Source organism: Myotis yumanensis, unplaced genomic scaffold (assembly GCF_028538775.1).
Source record: "Myotis yumanensis isolate MYYU_CA2020_CCGP unplaced genomic scaffold, mMyoYum1.0.hap1 SCAF_3, whole genome shotgun sequence".
Lineage (NCBI taxonomy): Eukaryota > Metazoa > Chordata > Mammalia > Chiroptera > Vespertilionidae > Myotis > Myotis yumanensis.
In genome coordinates, this window is record NW_027223754.1 from 177769409 (window position 1) to 177786768 (window position 17360).

The window sequence follows — 17360 nt, forward strand, 5'->3', positions numbered from 1 at the left end:
TGGCTGCTTGAGACAAAGGTTCCATTACTTACCTACCATATAAAGTGCATGAATTTTAGAAGAATTTGCTTCAAATCAGTCATTTCATTTACTGCTGAGGTCTGTGGCTTTGTTCTAGAATGGTTGAGGTCAGAGTTTGACCTCAGATAAGTAGGGAAATACAGTAAATACATCCCTTGAGATTGTAAACTAGAGTATTTAAAAATAACAGGTTTCCTCACCACTGGAAGAGAGTAAGGCTTAGCCACATTATAAGTTCATGTTTTCCTATTTTTTTGGCTATACCATTATGCACACACAAAAATCTATCAATAAGCACTTCTCAAAACATCTACTGGGTGCAAAATAATATATGTGCATTCTAAGAATTCTCCTGGGGTAATTAACAATTTAGAAAAGAAGATAAAATGCCAACCCCAAAAGTGATAAATGTACTTACAAACATCGTAATAGCACCCAGAATAGCTGTAAATAAACATTAAAATTATATTTGACCAAATTATATGCTTCTGAAAAGACAATTTTAAAGTTATTTAAATTTATAAGAAAAGTGCAAAATCAAACTCAATGCCATAGAATAAGTATCATAATCTTAGCATTTCTGAAATATGTTCACATAAACCTTTGCATTAGTATAAATAACAAGTGATCATGCACTATCTCATTTTTAAAGAAATTATGGCTATGAAATTAGCCTTGGATCACTTGCAATTAAAAATAAGTAAAAATGTTAAGACGAAGTGAATATACAGAAATAATACACGCTTGTTGAAGAGATTTTATGCAGAATCATATTATGTACTAAATTTAAGGTAGACTCTTAGTCCATTTTTTTGTATTAATATATATTTCTTCTATAACTAGCCTTTCTTTAATCATGCTAATTCATTTAAATTGAAGGGCTACTTTTTAAATTTAAAAAAACCCACTTTATTTCCTATTTACTGAAATATTTGAAGCTTTGTTTAAACTAATCAAAAGTGTTCACTTGCTTTTTATTTTATTTTTTTATTGGTTTTTACAGAGAGGGAGAGAAAAAGACAGAAGGGAGGGGAGGGGGAGAAAGAGAGAGAGAGAGAGAGAGAGAGAGAGAGAGAGACAGAAAGAGAGGGAGAGGAAGAGATTGATTTGTTGCTGTTCCACTTATTTATGCATTCATTGGTTCATTCTAGCATGTGCCCTGACTGGGATCAAACCAGAAACCTTGGTTTATGGGGAAAATGATCTATCCAAATGAGCTATCTGGCAAGGCCCACTTGGTTTGTTTTTAAACATTTTACATATCTAACTAAACTACTTACAACTTCTTGTGAATGCCCCACATCCCACGTGGTTCAGGTTTCAGGATCTGGAGAGGGGGCCGCATACAAATGACAGAGACGAAACAAGAAATAATAATTTGGAAATTGGGGGGCCAGGCGAGAGCCCAATGCAAGAAGATGGAGTCCGCTTGGGCTCAGGCCTTGCCATCCTTTTATTCAGCTTGGGATACACTTATAGCCCTTAAGCAGGCAATTTCCAGTAACAGACTATCTTATCAGTAAGGATTTACATGACTACCTGGTGGGGAAATTGCTTCAGCTACTATTGTCTGGACTAAACAGTTGGCACATAGCTCTGACCTTTGCTAGGGCTCAAGGGTCACAGGCATTCTGGGCTCCTTGTCCACACCTCTCTGCTAGTGAAGACAATAGGTGGCTTTCCACACTTCTAAAAATGTTAAGTCAAATGTAAGAAGCATATTTTATCACACTAAGGTTTCTGAAATGATGATGTCTTGAAATATACATTTAATGTTGCCTTTTCTGTCCCCTCAAAATCTATTATTATTAAATTGATGATGTGTCTTAAAAAAATCCATTATCTTAGATTCAAGGAGGTACTAACAAACACTTTAAATTGCAATTATTACAAGAGAGAGGAAAAACATTCTCACAATGGCCCATTAGCCTATAGAATTGAAGATGGTATTCTTCTAATGACTTCAAAGTAGTTCAATGGCAGTTTTGACAAATGAAAGAACTTGATTTTCTGACATACTAGAACAATAATTTTAAAAATAAAATAATGTCTTCAAAATAAACCAGTACAAAATCCAACAAACTACACAGACACACACACACACATTTTAAATCCGCACCCGAGGATATTTTCCCATTGATTTTTAGAGAGAGTGGGAGAGGGAAAGACAGAAATATCCATGTGAGATAAACACATCAACTGGTTGCCTTCTGCATGAGCCCCCACCAGGGCTTGAGCCAGGAAGGGACCTGCAACCGAGGTACCTGCCCTTGACTGGAATGGAACCCAGGACCCTTAAGTCCGCAGGCCAACGCTCTATCCACTGAGCCAAACTGGCTAAGGCTATACCTATATTTTTTCAGTTCTCAAAAATATCCCCAATACATGGCATTTTTTGTGAGTAAAAGGTCAAATTTCTCATTACTAATGTTATTTAATAACAAAATATCCAATTTTTGAAGTATGCAATTTCGCCCTGCAGGTATGATTGAGCAAAGACCTATGAACCAGAAGGTCATGGTTCAGTTACCTATCTGGGCACATGACCAGGTTTCAGGCTTGATCCCCAGTACAGGAGATGCAGGATGCAGCTGACCAATGATTCTCTCTCATCATTGTTTCTATCTCTCTCTCCCTCTCCCTTCCTCTCTGAAATCAATAAAAATAAGTATTATTTTTTAAATTTCTCTGTTTAAAAAATAAAAATAAAGTATGCATTTTCCCTGTTGGTTAGAGGAATACTAAAGAAACGTCTTATTTCTTTTAAAAAACTGCCTATTTGAATGTTAAAATTGGAAGAGTGCTTTCTTAAAATGTTTCTAATTTGGTCATTGTTTAAACTGTATCCAACAAACTGACATTTTTATAAACAATAGGTTAAGTTGTTTTCATTTTGTAAAATATATAATTTTTATTTTCTAAAAATAATCTTTTTTTTTAAGTTTCTAACCGCTAAGTTAAGGAAATGTTGCTAACCATTAAGTAAGGGAATAATGATGGTGAATAAGGAGAAATAGTATTAAACTGAAGTGTTTATTCTCAACATAATTTTTTGGGGAGGGTAAGGGGAACGAATTAGGTCCTTATTAGAAATATCAATCTTGGTGTGATACATATCTGCAGATATAGGTAAAAAGGTACAAATAAGAGTTATATGTTATAAGAAAAGAATTAAATGAGAAAGAGCCCTATAGATATGCTTATAAATACTTTCCCCGTCAAATTAGTTTAAAAAATTTTCTTCACCTTCACTTAAGAAAATGGGATAAAGCATGTGAAATTCAATGACTCTCAGCTAAATGTAATATAATTGACTCTACAAAATTGAAGATGAAAACAAAAAATAAAGCAGTATTTTTCCCAAGTAGTCCTTTTATTTTCCAGACATTTTCTTCTTCATTTCAACAATTATCATAGGCACTTACAAATACCAAATAATAGTATACAAAAATAAATAAAATATGTTCTTTTCCCTCAAATTTTATTAAACAATATTAAGACCTCCAACTCTTTATAATGCACTACTAATTCAAAAAGAGGTAATATCCTGAGGGAAAGCACATATTTAACCCTTACTATCTTAGATTATTCCCTTTAATCTATATCTATATATCTATATCTATATCTATATCTATATCTATATCTATATCTATATCTATCTATATCTATATGCCTAGCGACAGTTATGACCAAATGACCAAGCAACCAAACAACTGGTCACTATGATGCGCAATGACGACCAGGGGGCAGAGGCTCAATGTAGGAGCTGCTCCCTGGTGGTCAATGCGCTCCCACAGCCAACCTCCAGTGGCCAACCAGCCTCTCACAGTCCCTCCCCTCAGCCAGCCAACTTCCCGTGGACCCCTCCCAACCCCCCCCCTCATGAATTCATGCACCGGGCCTCTAGTAATAAATACCAGTGAGAGGATACTGGGACTATGGCAGAGGTGGCGTGACAGTCTTCTGATCTCTCAAAATTCCCTCATCAAAAATATACAGAACACATAAAAAAATGGAACCAACAACTCACAGTCAATATACATTACAAAAAAAAAAAAAAAGAAAGAAATTTCAAACTCTACATTTATATTGCAAAGTCCGCTAAAAAATATTAGGAGAGTAGTGATAAAGGAGATTAAAGAAAAATATAAATCATAATTAGAATAGATGTGAGAAATTTCAGAAAATAATTATAACAGAATAAATCATTTCAGAAATGATGACTACACTAAAAAGAACATGATGACCAAATAAACTAATTGAAAGTACCTAAGAGATATATAATAAAAAAGTGAAACAGGTTTTATATAAAAAAATGAAGAGATAAAAAGGATCCAAGAGTAAAGGCAAATATAGAATACAAAGATTAACGCACATTGAATAAGAGACACCAAAAAGAAAAAAAAATAATAGTAAGGAAATAAAACAAGTATTAAAATTAGAATTTAACAAACACTCCTTGTAATTTAAAAAAAGGAATTCAAACTATATACATTAAAGAACACATTATAAGTCTAGGGAAATCAACACTGAATGACCAATAGCAGAACATATTCTAATAAAAAATATTTTAAAGAACAAACAACTGGAAGAAGAATTAGATTAAAACTACTCATTGACAGCAATACTTCATAATAGAAGAAAATGGAATAACATACTCCAATATCAAGAAAAGGAAAAAGAATAAGGAATCTCTTAATGAACCGCTATGAAAAGGCCTCCAAGAAATAGTCTTAAATAAGGAAGGGGAGAGGTGGGGAAATTTAAAGAAAATAAATAATAGAAGTGTATTTATTTAATACACTACCATCTGTATAGAAAAGAGGAGAGGGAAGGGAGGAAGGGCAGGAGGGAGGGAGGGGAGGAAGTTATAGTTGGTTTTTGTATGCATTATAAAAGACTGTAGAAGCATAAAAATAAACTAACAGGGAGTAGGTGGATTACTGCATAAGATAAGGAGTAGGCTTTCATTATACATCTTTTTCTTGCTTTGTAGTTTAAAGTACTTGTACACATTACTTAACTGGTGTGGGAATACTTGAGCATTTTAAAACACACTCTTCTAAAGCTTTCCCTGGAGATTCTAATGTGAGCCAGATTGAGGACTACTACTTTAAAATTTAAAGGGCATCAGATCATTGAAGCAAAACAGGTAAAATGAAGAAATCAGTGAAAACTATTACATAAAACTACTACAAAATTTAAAAATGTATTACGTTGACCTAGTCTTATTTAACAAATGTACAACTGACATATTAAGTAAAATATCCTCAAAATGTTTTTTTTAATATAAAGAATTCTACTAGTTTGTTTTGAATAAACGTTAGAATATATAAAAGTGTTATTTCAATGTTTATTGTTCTAATACAGTTTGATAAAGAGGTCTTCCAAATATTAGTATTTAAACTGAATTTGGTAATGAAAATTCATTTTGGAATAAGAAAAAAAAAGACTTATTTCTCATCAAACTCCCCCCATAATGACTCTTTAACAGGGGTTGTGAAGAAGATGGGTATCCTAACAACTAAAATTTATCCATGTCCCATTATCTAATCAAATCTAAAATATCCTATATAATAAAAGCCTAATATGCTAAGTGTCCAGTGGTGCAGTCATCAGTTCAACCAATCAAAGCATAATATGCTAATTATATGCTAAGGCCCGTCAACTGCTCACTATGACATGCACTGACCACCAAGGGGCAGACAGTCGACCAGTTGCTATGACATGCACTGACCACCAGGGGGTAGACGCTCCAACTGGTAGGTTAGCTTGCTGCTGGGGTCCAGCTGATCGGGACTGAGCTAGATGGGCCGGACATGCCCCGGAGTCCTCCAGTGATCCCTCCCCAGCTGGCCAACTTCCCGCATCCCTTTCCGGCCCTGATCATGCACCCATGGGGTTCTTCAGCCTGGCCTGCACCCTTTTCCAATCCAGGACCCCTCAGGGGGGCACACTGTCTATCAGGTAGTTCCCTCTATACAATAAAAGCGTAAGCGACCATTACAGTGGAAAGACCAGAATGACCAGTCACTATGATGTGCACTGACCACCAGGGGGCAGACGCTTAATGCAGGAGCTGTCCCCTCATGGTCAGTGTGCTCCTACAGGGGGAGTGCCACTCAGCCAGAAGCCAGGCTCATGGCTGGCGAGCACAGTGCTGGCGGCGGAGCGTCTCTCGCTTCCATGGCAGTGCTAAGGAGCAGCAAGCCGAATGGTAAGGAGCGAGCAGGCAGACAGTAAGGAGCAAGGGGTCCCAGACTGTGAGAGGGTGCAGGCCAGGGTGAGGGCCTTCTCCCCCTACCTCCAACAGCCAGTGCATGAATTTCGTGCACCAGGCCTCTAGTATTATTAAATGAAAGGCATATGAGACCAACCAAAACATAAGATCCTTATTTTCCCTTAATTGTTTTCTCTCCTTCAGAATGTTAATCATTCTTAAAGACAGCTGAATAAACAAATATGATGCCTTCAAGCTTTGCTTAATTTATATTTCCTTCAGCATTATCTACTTCTAAAAAAGACTGCAACTGTACTCTGAGTTACCCATGTAGAACTGGTTAATTTCTACTAAACAGTATCCTCTGGCTGAGGGACCAATGTGCAACACTTAACCAGTATTCATTTGAAATAGTACACAAACATATTGAGAATAGTATCTACTCATATTTAAGTAATGTTACCAGTGAAACCAACAACAGAACATGGGCAGTCATCTGAAGCAGTGCAACTCCATTTATGAAGTCAATTTAAGGTCCTGTGAAACACCACATTTTCACATAACTTTTTAAAAATAAAATTCTCCAACAGTAAATCAAACTACTATAACCGGGAGACATTTCAATAGATGGCATTTGGAAGAATTGCCCAGTCTAAATATTCATACAGAAAATTCCAAAAGCTAGCTATAGGTACCCATATTGACAACTATCAGAGATGATTGTTTAATAATGAGCTGTGACGTTAACTGAATTTTTAAAAATGTGGTAACATTATGAGATGTGCATTTTAATAAGCTGCCAAGTTTCTTCAGAGCTCATCACAGGTGAGACAGGTGAGAAAGAAGACAAAAGAGTTTGGTATCCAAGTTGTACTAAGATGAGTTCTCTATTCAGGTTTTATGAAGAGCCCTTTAAATAGCTACCTCTAACAAATACACATGACGCACTTTTCTTCCTCCAGTTAGCTCACACACCCTGGACTGAACAGGAAAGGAGACGTGTGCACACCCCCATTGTACTGCAGAGCTCACAGTATTCGTTATTTCCTTCTGCTACGGGCACATTCACAAACCTCCACCTATCCTGCTAATTAGACCATATCATAAAACAACACTGTCAGAAATCACTGTAATAGTTCATGTTGTTTTAAGAAAAAGTTTGTTTAAAGGTTCTACAAACATTCCATTTATTAATTACTCTTTCTCTGGTCAGACTAAAATCTTGACAAAGGCACACCCAAAACTAGCCTAAGTAAAGGTAGATGAATTTATAAAATTAAAAATTCAAGCCCTATATTTTGGTAACACATGAAAAATCTTTTTTTTTTTTTTTAAATATATTTTATTGATTTTTTACAGAGAGGAAGGGAGAGAGATAGAGAGTTAGAAACATCGATGAGAGAGAAACATCAATCAGCTGCCTCCTGCACATCTCCCACTGGGGATGTGCCCGCAACCCAGGTACATGCCCTTGACCGGAATCGAACCTGGGACCTTTCAGTCCGCAGGCTGATGCTCTATCCACTGAGCCAAACCGGTTTTGGCCACATGAAAAATCTTGTGGTGGTGGTGAATAGGTATAAATTTTGTTTGCCTTTATTGTCCACACTTCACATAATATATTCTTATAAGTATATAAGTATACAAACAGTTTAAGAAAAAAGGCTTCTCAGTTAATTTAGTCTTGTCAGTATGATCTTTTTATATTCCTAAATGTTTTGCTTTATTTAGGATACCACAGAGAGGCAGGCACCAATATATTATCCTTGTCATCATAAATAGCAAAAACCTTTTTCTATTTTATTAAGTTCCACAAATATTTGGAAGACCTGTATGTTACATACTCCTTAATATAAAAAATATGTACATCTACACAATGGAATACTATGCTACGATAAAAAAGAAGGAGTTCTTGCCATTTGCAACAGCATGAATGGAAGTGGAAAGCACTATGCTAAGCGAAATAAGCCAGTCAGAGAAAGATAAATATCACATGATCTCACTCATTTATGGAATATAATGAACAACATAAACTGATGAACAAAAATAGATCCAGAGACAGAGAAGCATCTATCAGACCGTCAAACCTCAGAGGGAAGGTAGGGGAGGGTGGGGGTAAGGGAGAGAGATCAACCAAAGGACTTGTATGCAAGCATATAAGCCTAACCAATGGACACAGAACCAGGGGGGTGAGGGCATGAGTGGCGGGGTGGGGGGCCATGGGGGGATAAGGACACATATGTAATACCTTAATCAACAACAACAACAAAATATGGATTGGCATACTCTACAGAAGAAATAAATGATAAATATATTTACTTTCAAGTACCTGAGGAATGATGGGCAAATCACTAATTCAAGCAAGAAATTTAATATATATTCACTATTTAAAAGCTCACCTTTGCTAATATTTCATCCTATATATAAATTTAGCATACAACGGCCTCCTTTGACACTCATGTATTTAATCACATCTTCTCCTAAGAAATTATTAGATAGAACTTGTACCAATTGTGAGGGGGGGGGGGAGGGGTCAGGGGAAAGGCTATATCCACAGAAAAAAAATGGATTATAGAAAGGTCAAATAGTAAAGCCCAAGATTTTCTAAATTCTTGTTGAATCAATTTAAATATTTTTATTGAAAATATATTTCCAGAAAGACTAACACACATATCATGTGTACACAAACTAGGTAAATACAATACAGATTGAGATTTATAGATTATCTCCCAATTTAAGTTATCTGCATTTTTATTTACTTCCTATAGCTACAATGACTCCATGAATTAATTTTTCAAACTGTGTTCCTTTAAAAAAATTACTCAAAATACTTGCTTTAAAATTCTAAAGATTGAAATTAATTTTCTGCTGTGGATACAAAAAAAGGTTATTTAAATTTTTAAATATTCTTTGCTATTCCATTTCCAAAATAAGGTGAAGTAGATGCACTCCTCCCTATGTTTATCAACAAGTACAGCTAAAAGGCCAGTATAGTTAAAACAAATTTAAGACGATTCCAGAAGGTGGTGGAAAGGCAGACCACCGAGGGACCTGAGGACCCAAGGAATGACATAGTGGTAAGTTCTATGAGTTTTCTTTTAGCCTCAGAAAATGGGATGGCCAGCAACCATGAAATGCCAGTGAGCACAAACAAAAACAGCCCCAAGAAATGCCATCCCTCTCCACCTAAAGGACCATGAAACGGGGAGAACAGAAAACTTTTAGATAAGAAGCCAGGCCCAATGGTAAAAAAAAAAAAAAAAGAAAAAAAATGAGCTCACTTCCAGCTCTGAGAGCAAAGGCCAGAGTGCTGAGCCCAGACCTCCCCGTCACCCAGCTATAAAGTGCTGCCCTGGCTGTCCCCGAGGGGGTAACTAAGAAAACTTTATGGTTTGGAGGAGTTTTGAGGACTTGCATCCCCACCCAAGGGTAAGGAGACTCCATCTCCCACTCTTCCTATGTCAGAAGAAGCTGAGTGGGGAACCAGAACTCTTACAACCACTCAGAAGTAGCAAGGCCTTCTGGCTCCATGGTGCTAGTACAAGCACATGGGAACTGCTACCAGGTACCTCTCCTCCTCCCGGCCAGGGTGGTATCAGCTAAAGTCTACATGGGGCCTGACATTACACTTTCTCTCTGAAGTAAGGGCACCCCCTTCTGCTCGGGGTTTCAAAGGCAGCTGAGTGGGAAACTTGCAATTTCACCCCAACACCCGACATTAACAAAGTGGCCTCCACCTTTCCCCAAACTGTGTGGTGTCATTTAAACAAGATAGAAGGTGTCACACAAAACACCCCAAATGTGTAGGATATAATTAAAAACCACTCATCATACCAAAACAAACACTGAACACTAGTTTCACTTTTTGCCTTTTTAAAAATAAAAACTAAAATCCTTTGGAAAACAGGTACTAATGTAGATCTTTCATAAAAGCAAAGCGACATAAGGCGTACTTTTCAAAAACCAGAGGTTACCTGTGCCAGCTAAACAGCATGCCTGCCTTTAAGTTCAATTGAGCTATGAGACCTCCTAGTACATTTTCTATCACTTAGCTAGCCAAGGTGATAAAATACTCCATAAGTTAATTTACTCTTTTAAACACATGGTATAAAAAGGGAGAGAGGCCGAAGTAAAAGTGCTAAAAAAAAAAGTATCTGAAAAAGGTTTCTTTGGATAAGAAAGAGCTTTTTAAATTGAATGTTAGTTTTGAAGACTCAAGTTGTAACTCTTAAACTATCACTATTAATAGTAAAAGTAGAAAGACAATGATAATGCCCCTTGGCATTTATATAAGTCTTTACTGTGAAAAACTCAAGTACTGTATGGCCCCAGATGATTTCTCAGGTATGTTACTATTCCCATTGACAGACTGAAAAACTAAATTTTAAAAGGTATATGTCACACTACCGGGCCCAGAATAAGTTATTCAACATAGACAAAAGAAACACTAAGTTCTGTCAGTATTCGGTACTGTGGCTTCTAATAAGCACCTTAATTCCAAGTATGGGGCTGGTAAATGTGACCTTACACAATGTGATGAGTCCTTGGAGAACAGGGTGCATAATATTATTGCACACTCATTCGAGAATATTGAGCCCCCATTATACCCACATTACATTCCAGGTATTGTTCTAGGTACTAGAAAGGAAAGCTCCTAATCTCATGGAGTTTACACTCTGGTGGGGGGAAAACAAAAAAATAAGCACATTAAAATAAAATAACAGGTGGAGGTAAGTGCTATGAGAGAGGCAAAAAAGCAAAGAAAGGGGACTAGGGCATGCTGAATATATACACAGTTCTCATTTTATATAGCATGGTCCAAGGAAGCCTCCACAAGAGCAGGTATCTGAAGGTTCACTGAGACTTACTAAAATACAATTTTCAAAGACTTAAAATGTGACTCATATAAATATAAACTGAACTTACATCCCAGATTTATTCTATTCACTTATTAAGACTCAATAAATCAGAAGTTAAGACGGGTTCAAACTGCATTTGCAGATATATATATAGCTATAGATATATATTTATATATTTACATTATTTAAATAACGGGTTGTTAAACAGGAAAGAGTGCTAGGTTAGAGACAAAACTGGTGATTGTCCCATGGGGTTATCTTTTTGAACAAACAAGCATTGCCTCTGGGGAAAAAACATAATTAGCATGTAATATCAATAAACCATGAGTCAAATAAAGTACATTCTCCTAAATAATCCTTGGGTAGGTACATTAAACAATGTCCCCCTAGACATCGAAAGAACACACTGCTCAGCCTTTTCCTTATTTTCATGTTGTACATAATTTTTAACAGAGCCATGTAGATATCTGGAGGGAGGGCATTCCAGGCAGAAAGACTGTGACTAAATCATAAACCATTTCCCTCCACTCACCACTCCAACAGCCAAGGAATGCCCTCCCAGACAGGCTCACACATTCACCTGGACTTTATTACCAAGCCTGCTGTAAGTAAATAGCTGGGGGTAAACTGGAAAAGTTGGAGAAGCCAAAAGATTTACACTGGAAGGAGAATGAGAATTAAGTCTGGGAAATGATTTGACTTAAATTTTAAAAAGCACTACTCTATCTGCTGAAATAAAGACTCATTAAGGAGAAGAGCAAGAGCAGAAGCTAGAAGACCATTTAGGAGACTATTAAAATGATCTAGGCAAGTAAACAAGCTGGTCAGATGGAAAAGTGTTATGGAGGAAAAAAGCATCATATGGGAGGGTTGGTAGGGGATGTCAGCATTGTCTGGAAAGGTCTCATGGAGACCTGAATGGTATAAAAAAGAAAATTAAGAGATATAGGGATATAAGGATAAAGCAAAATGAGGAGAGAGAGACAGGGAAAAGACAGGGAGAAAGGATAAAGAAGAGTATAGGGCCTTGCAAACCATTTTAAGGACTCACTTGACTTACTCTGAGTGAGATGAGAAGCCACTAAAGATTTCAGAGCAGAAAAATAACAAAATCAACTTAAGTATTGAACAGATCACAGTGGCTGCAAGGTGGAGAATAGCCCATAATTAGGCAATGACAGAAGCATAAAGATTGGTTAGAAATAAGGAAGGCCTAGAATAGGATGGTAGCAGTGACCATAATGGTAAATCGTGGAAACCTGGATATTTTGAAGGTAAAGCCATCAGGTTTCCCTGAAGGAACAGACATGAGTAAGTACAAAAAAAAAAAGGATAAATGCCGTTTTCAGCCTTAGGGAATGGAAAGATAGCACTGCCATTTACTGAGATGGGGAAGAACAGAAAAAAAAACAAGTTTATTAAGGAAACTTGAGGAGGCAATGAGGAGACATTGATTACAATATATAAAAAAGATTAAATATCTCAGTTCAGGGGTTACAGGATTCTAAACTCTTTTAAAATATAATCACAAATAAGAAAAATCAGAATGTCCAAATTCCAAATTTTATCCATCAGAAACAGAGTATTTTTCACCAAACTGTGTCTCAAACAACTAACCCTCACAGATTCATATTTTTCAAAATTACATTTATGATTAATTTCATCCATGTTGGTGAATATTTTACATACTGATTGTTCATTCATAAAATATTTATTCAGCACTATTTGAAATCACATTACATGCTTTATCAAAAGGCTTACACATTAAATTGTAAGTACAGGCGGTTTACCTGAAGTTCTTTGTATCTATCTTGAAAAGAAATGGCTTCTTGCTCTTTTTCTTTAAGGAAATCTTTTTCCAAGACATTATGCTTTTCTATCAATGATTCCACATCCTAAAGGAGAAATCCAGGCACAAATTATGTCATGGCATAAAATATATTTCATTATTTCAATGAACATAGCAGAAAATGTTTGGTAAGGAAAAAACCCACAGGAAGTATGATTTAAAGTTTAACAATATTATAGATTGTATGCTTCACTCTCATTTCCAGACCAATATCAAACATTGCTATAACACCAAAATTATTCATGCTAATAAATGAATAAAAGCACCTAAGCCAATTATAATCAACACAGTCTATATCTACATATACTTTCATAAATTTGCTAAGGCCCTTTTATAGATATTTTAAGGAAAGAGAAATGAGAACATAAATAAATAATTTACTAAAGTAGCTGTATATGTAACCACTCTTGTCAAATATCTCATGATGCCTGACTTTATACAGCAGCGGTTTTCAACCTGTGGGTCGGGACCCTTTCATAGGGGTCGCCTAAGACCATCCTGCATATCAGATATTTACATTACAATTCATAACAGTAGCAACATTACAGTTATGAAGTAGCAACGAAAATAATTTTATGGTTGGGTCACAACATGAGGAACTGTATTTAAAGGGCCAGAAGGTTGAGAACCACTGTTATATAGGAACAAGACAATGTTACAAACCTTCTAAACTATGTAAGAAACACAATACTACCTACTTTCAAAATAAATAAAAATAAACCAGAAAAAAAGCATTATTTAGAGAAAACAAACATCTAGTAAAGATGTTCATATATTTAAAAGTACACATTTAAGACCAGAAATTTCTTATCAAAGAATTCTAAGTGATAAACTCAAATGACTGGTTTAAACCTACAGCCAAGAAAGGACAGTCAGTGTCTTCTTCCCCTGATGAGTTTTTAATCAAACATAGGGATTTTATCAAATTTCCAGAATGTATAATTTAAACAGTTTTTAGGAAAACGTAAATATACCTTTTTAATTCTCTGTTTTTCTTCCTCAGAAACTTTGAGTTTAATCTCCAAACTTGAAATTTTCTGCTGAAGCTGTATGTTTGATACATTGGCTACAGGATCCTCAGAATCATCCACAAGAGCAATTGTTCCATTACTTTTCTCATCAGTTAAACCCAATGGAAAAAGTGAGATATCCAGATCAGTGTGTGTTGATTGCTGAATCTAAACCACATTAAAAAAAAATATACAAGAGGGAAAAGTTTACACTGTACCAATAATGAAAACATCCAAAGGGCACCAGAAACCACATTTGGAAATTAAGTTGTAGCAAGGGTTCCGAAATTATTTCACCCTTTAAGTAAATCAACAGAAGACCTCAAACTATTACAACAACCTGATCTTTGCAGTAAGACACAAAATTTCCTCTAAACTTTAGAGTTCAAAGCATTTATTATTTTGCAAGCAAAGCACTAAAAACTTAAAACTTTTTCATATGTCTGAAAGTGTATAATTAAGAAGAGGCATATCTGATATCAGTTCTTAAATTTACACACATCAGAATTTGCTTATATTTTAAATTGTAAATCAGAATTTGAAATATATATATATATATATATATATATATATATATATATGGCCTAAGCGACCGACCAACCGAAAGACTGAACAACCAAATGACAGGTCGCTATGACACACTATGACATGTACTGACTACCAGGGGACAGACACTCAAAGAAGGGACTGCCCCTTGGTGATCAGTGTGCTCCCACAGCAGGAGCACCACTCAGCTGACAGAGGGGCACCAAATGCAGGGCTCACGGCTGGCGAACACCAGGCAAGTGCCACTGTGGCAGCGCGAGCCTCTCCTGATCAGGACTGACTCAGCAAGAGCCCGTGGCAGGCATGAACAGGAGCTGTAGGCAGGAGCGGCAGGAGGCATTGGACTGCTGGTTTTGGCCTGATCCCCGTAGGCCACACTGAGGGACCCCACTGGTGCACAAATCCGTGCACCAGGCCTCTAGTTTATTAATAACCTCTAATCAATCATCACTTTCTAGTAAAGATACCAGATAATTGAGATTGTGTATAGCACCTGGAAAATTTGGATTAAATCCAGCATCTAGCTGCTAACACAATGCCTGGGTCAATAAATATTTGAATGAATAAACTCTAAGACTGCAATCGTTTAAAATTTTATTATAAAATTGAAAAGAACACTCTAATACCTGAAAACATACAATAAGTGTCCCTGAAACCAGAGATGATTATTCTTTTTTTGTAATTATTTTCCCTTTTAAAGTTCAAGATTTGAAATAAACGAAGTCAATTTTAATAACTGGACACTCAAACCATATTTTGGTAACTAAGGTTACTTAAATACCTTGCAATTGTTCCCCAAAACAAACATATTATTCAGAATTCTAGATATTAGCCTCAAAGTTAGAGTGTCTACAGAAATATTTTTCAGAAAGTTAAGAAAAGGAATCAGAAAATCTTTAAAAGTTAATTCAATCAGTATATAATTTTTTTTTAAGCATGCAGATTTCCTATAAAGATAGGCTTGTCCTTACCTGTGCTTTAGGAACAGTTTGACTGACAATGGTGGTGTCTGCATGTGTAATCTCTGGTGATGAAATGATGGGCTCAGAAGAGAGGCAGCCAATGGTGGGAGAAGAGTGGTCATGGTCTAGTATAATCGCAGGAGAAGCTGGAGAAAGATGGACTCCAGATACTGAAAGAAAACAAACAAAAAGATGATTAAAGAGAAAATAACAAACAGGTTGAAGGGAAGAAAAGAGAGTACAGAGAGGGAAAGGGAAGTAAAAGCAAAATGCCTGAAAATGAGAATTCTATAACTATTCCTAAAGGGCCATTACCTGAAATCTAAAACTAGTGTTTCTAAAATTAACATGATATTTCCACATGAGACTCAGGCAAACAAGACAATAGTATCTTAGTGTTTACATATAACATATTACCATTAGAAGTGCATTTCTAACTCAGAGAAAGTATTCAAACATATTACCTAACTATCAAGTTAGTTCAGAAAAAGCACTAGCACACTTACTAGTGCCAGGCACAGGCACTAACGAGGCACTGAGAAGACAGCAGTGAGCAAGACAAGTCAGGCATCCATGAACTCAATGGCCTGATGACCCAGTATCCAAGTCAAATCAATTATTACAATAAAGTCAGCAAAGGGGAAGAATAATTACTTTAAAATAATTAATCCAACTGTCTCAGTGTTAATTTCTTTTTCAACAACAATAGATTTTTCATATTAAAGTCAGTCAGTATTCCAACTTGTTTTTAAAGAAAAACAATGTTGAAATACAATTCTGTAATTAATTTCCCAACAAAACATTATTAGATTGTGATTTAATTTCAAATACAAAGGTCACAAAAGGAAAGCCAATTGCCAAGCATGAAATAAAATAAAAATATTGATGAGGGCAAAATAAACAGGTTATATATATTAATTTATTTTCATAGTGATATAATTTTGACAAAGGAAATAATGATATTAAAACATTACATATCAATCTATGGGACACATTTATAGCAGTGTTTAGAATTCTTTCTAAAAATTCAAACACATATATTTATACTATGCATTTTAAAGTTTAAGAAGAGTAAATTATTTTTAGAAGTAATCTATTTATATGTTCTGACTTTCTAAATTATAAAGACCTTTATTCCACATTGGCATCAGTGGCAACGTCAGCGAAGTTCTACCATAAATTCTGGAAGACAGTTCACAATGGAAATTGCATTTTTGCCTGAAGAAAAATATTTATAAGGTCAATAGGTATTAATAAACTAAACAATTTATCAATTTCTGATTGGTATCCTACAGGTATCATTTAGTTATCTTAGATATACTTTTACTTCATAGCAAGTGTGTTTATAAAATAGTATGTGCCATACGTGAGAGGCATTCCAGCTTCTCACATAAGCATTTCACTATTTTACCTGAAATACAGAAAACTAGAATTTCAACTCATATTTTCACTTGATATATCTGTTTCAGAAATGACTTTTTTCTAATCTTCATTATTCCATATGCTAAGATTTCTCTAAAATGTCAAAATATTCTAACTTCTAATTCTAAATTATAATTTATAACAAAAATATAACTAATTTTAAAAGTATAAAATAAGTATTATAGCATAGTAGAGTGAATATAGCCCTGGTATTAAGACCATAGATTCTGGAACCTAATTGCCATGCCAGGTATAGAGCAATAAGCAAGTTTACTTCTCTCAGTTTCCTTATCTGTAAAATTGGCAAAGATTTGCCAATCCTATATAATAAAGAGCTAACATGCTAGAGTGGACTGCAGAAGGACCTTCCAGAAACACCAGTGGGTGGGGCCGTGGGGCCGAGAGGCAGCCAGGGCAGCGAGGGCTGAGGAAGCCAGGGCTGCGAGGGCCAAGCCCCTTGCATGAATTTTG

General features: G+C 35.7%; 1 protein-coding gene across 3 annotated transcripts in view; it reads right to left on the bottom strand.

Annotated features, from left to right (window-relative positions):
- The window catches only part of CCDC91 (coiled-coil domain containing 91), a 348316-nt gene that overhangs the window by 169867 nt on the left and 161089 nt on the right, over nt 1–17360 (bottom strand). For 2 of the 3 annotated variants that reach the window (XM_070410494.1, XM_070410493.1), the window contains exons 4-6: nt 15477–15637; nt 13924–14127; nt 12891–12995 (exon numbers count right to left, since the gene is read on the bottom strand). In XM_070410494.1, coding sequence (XP_070266595.1) covers nt 12891–12995; nt 13924–14127; nt 15477–15637 — 470 coding nt within the window. Of the gene's footprint in view, nt 1–12890; nt 12996–13923; nt 14128–15476; nt 15638–16596; nt 16631–17360 lie in introns of those variants that run through there. The other variant, XM_070410495.1, reaches the window with a different exon arrangement.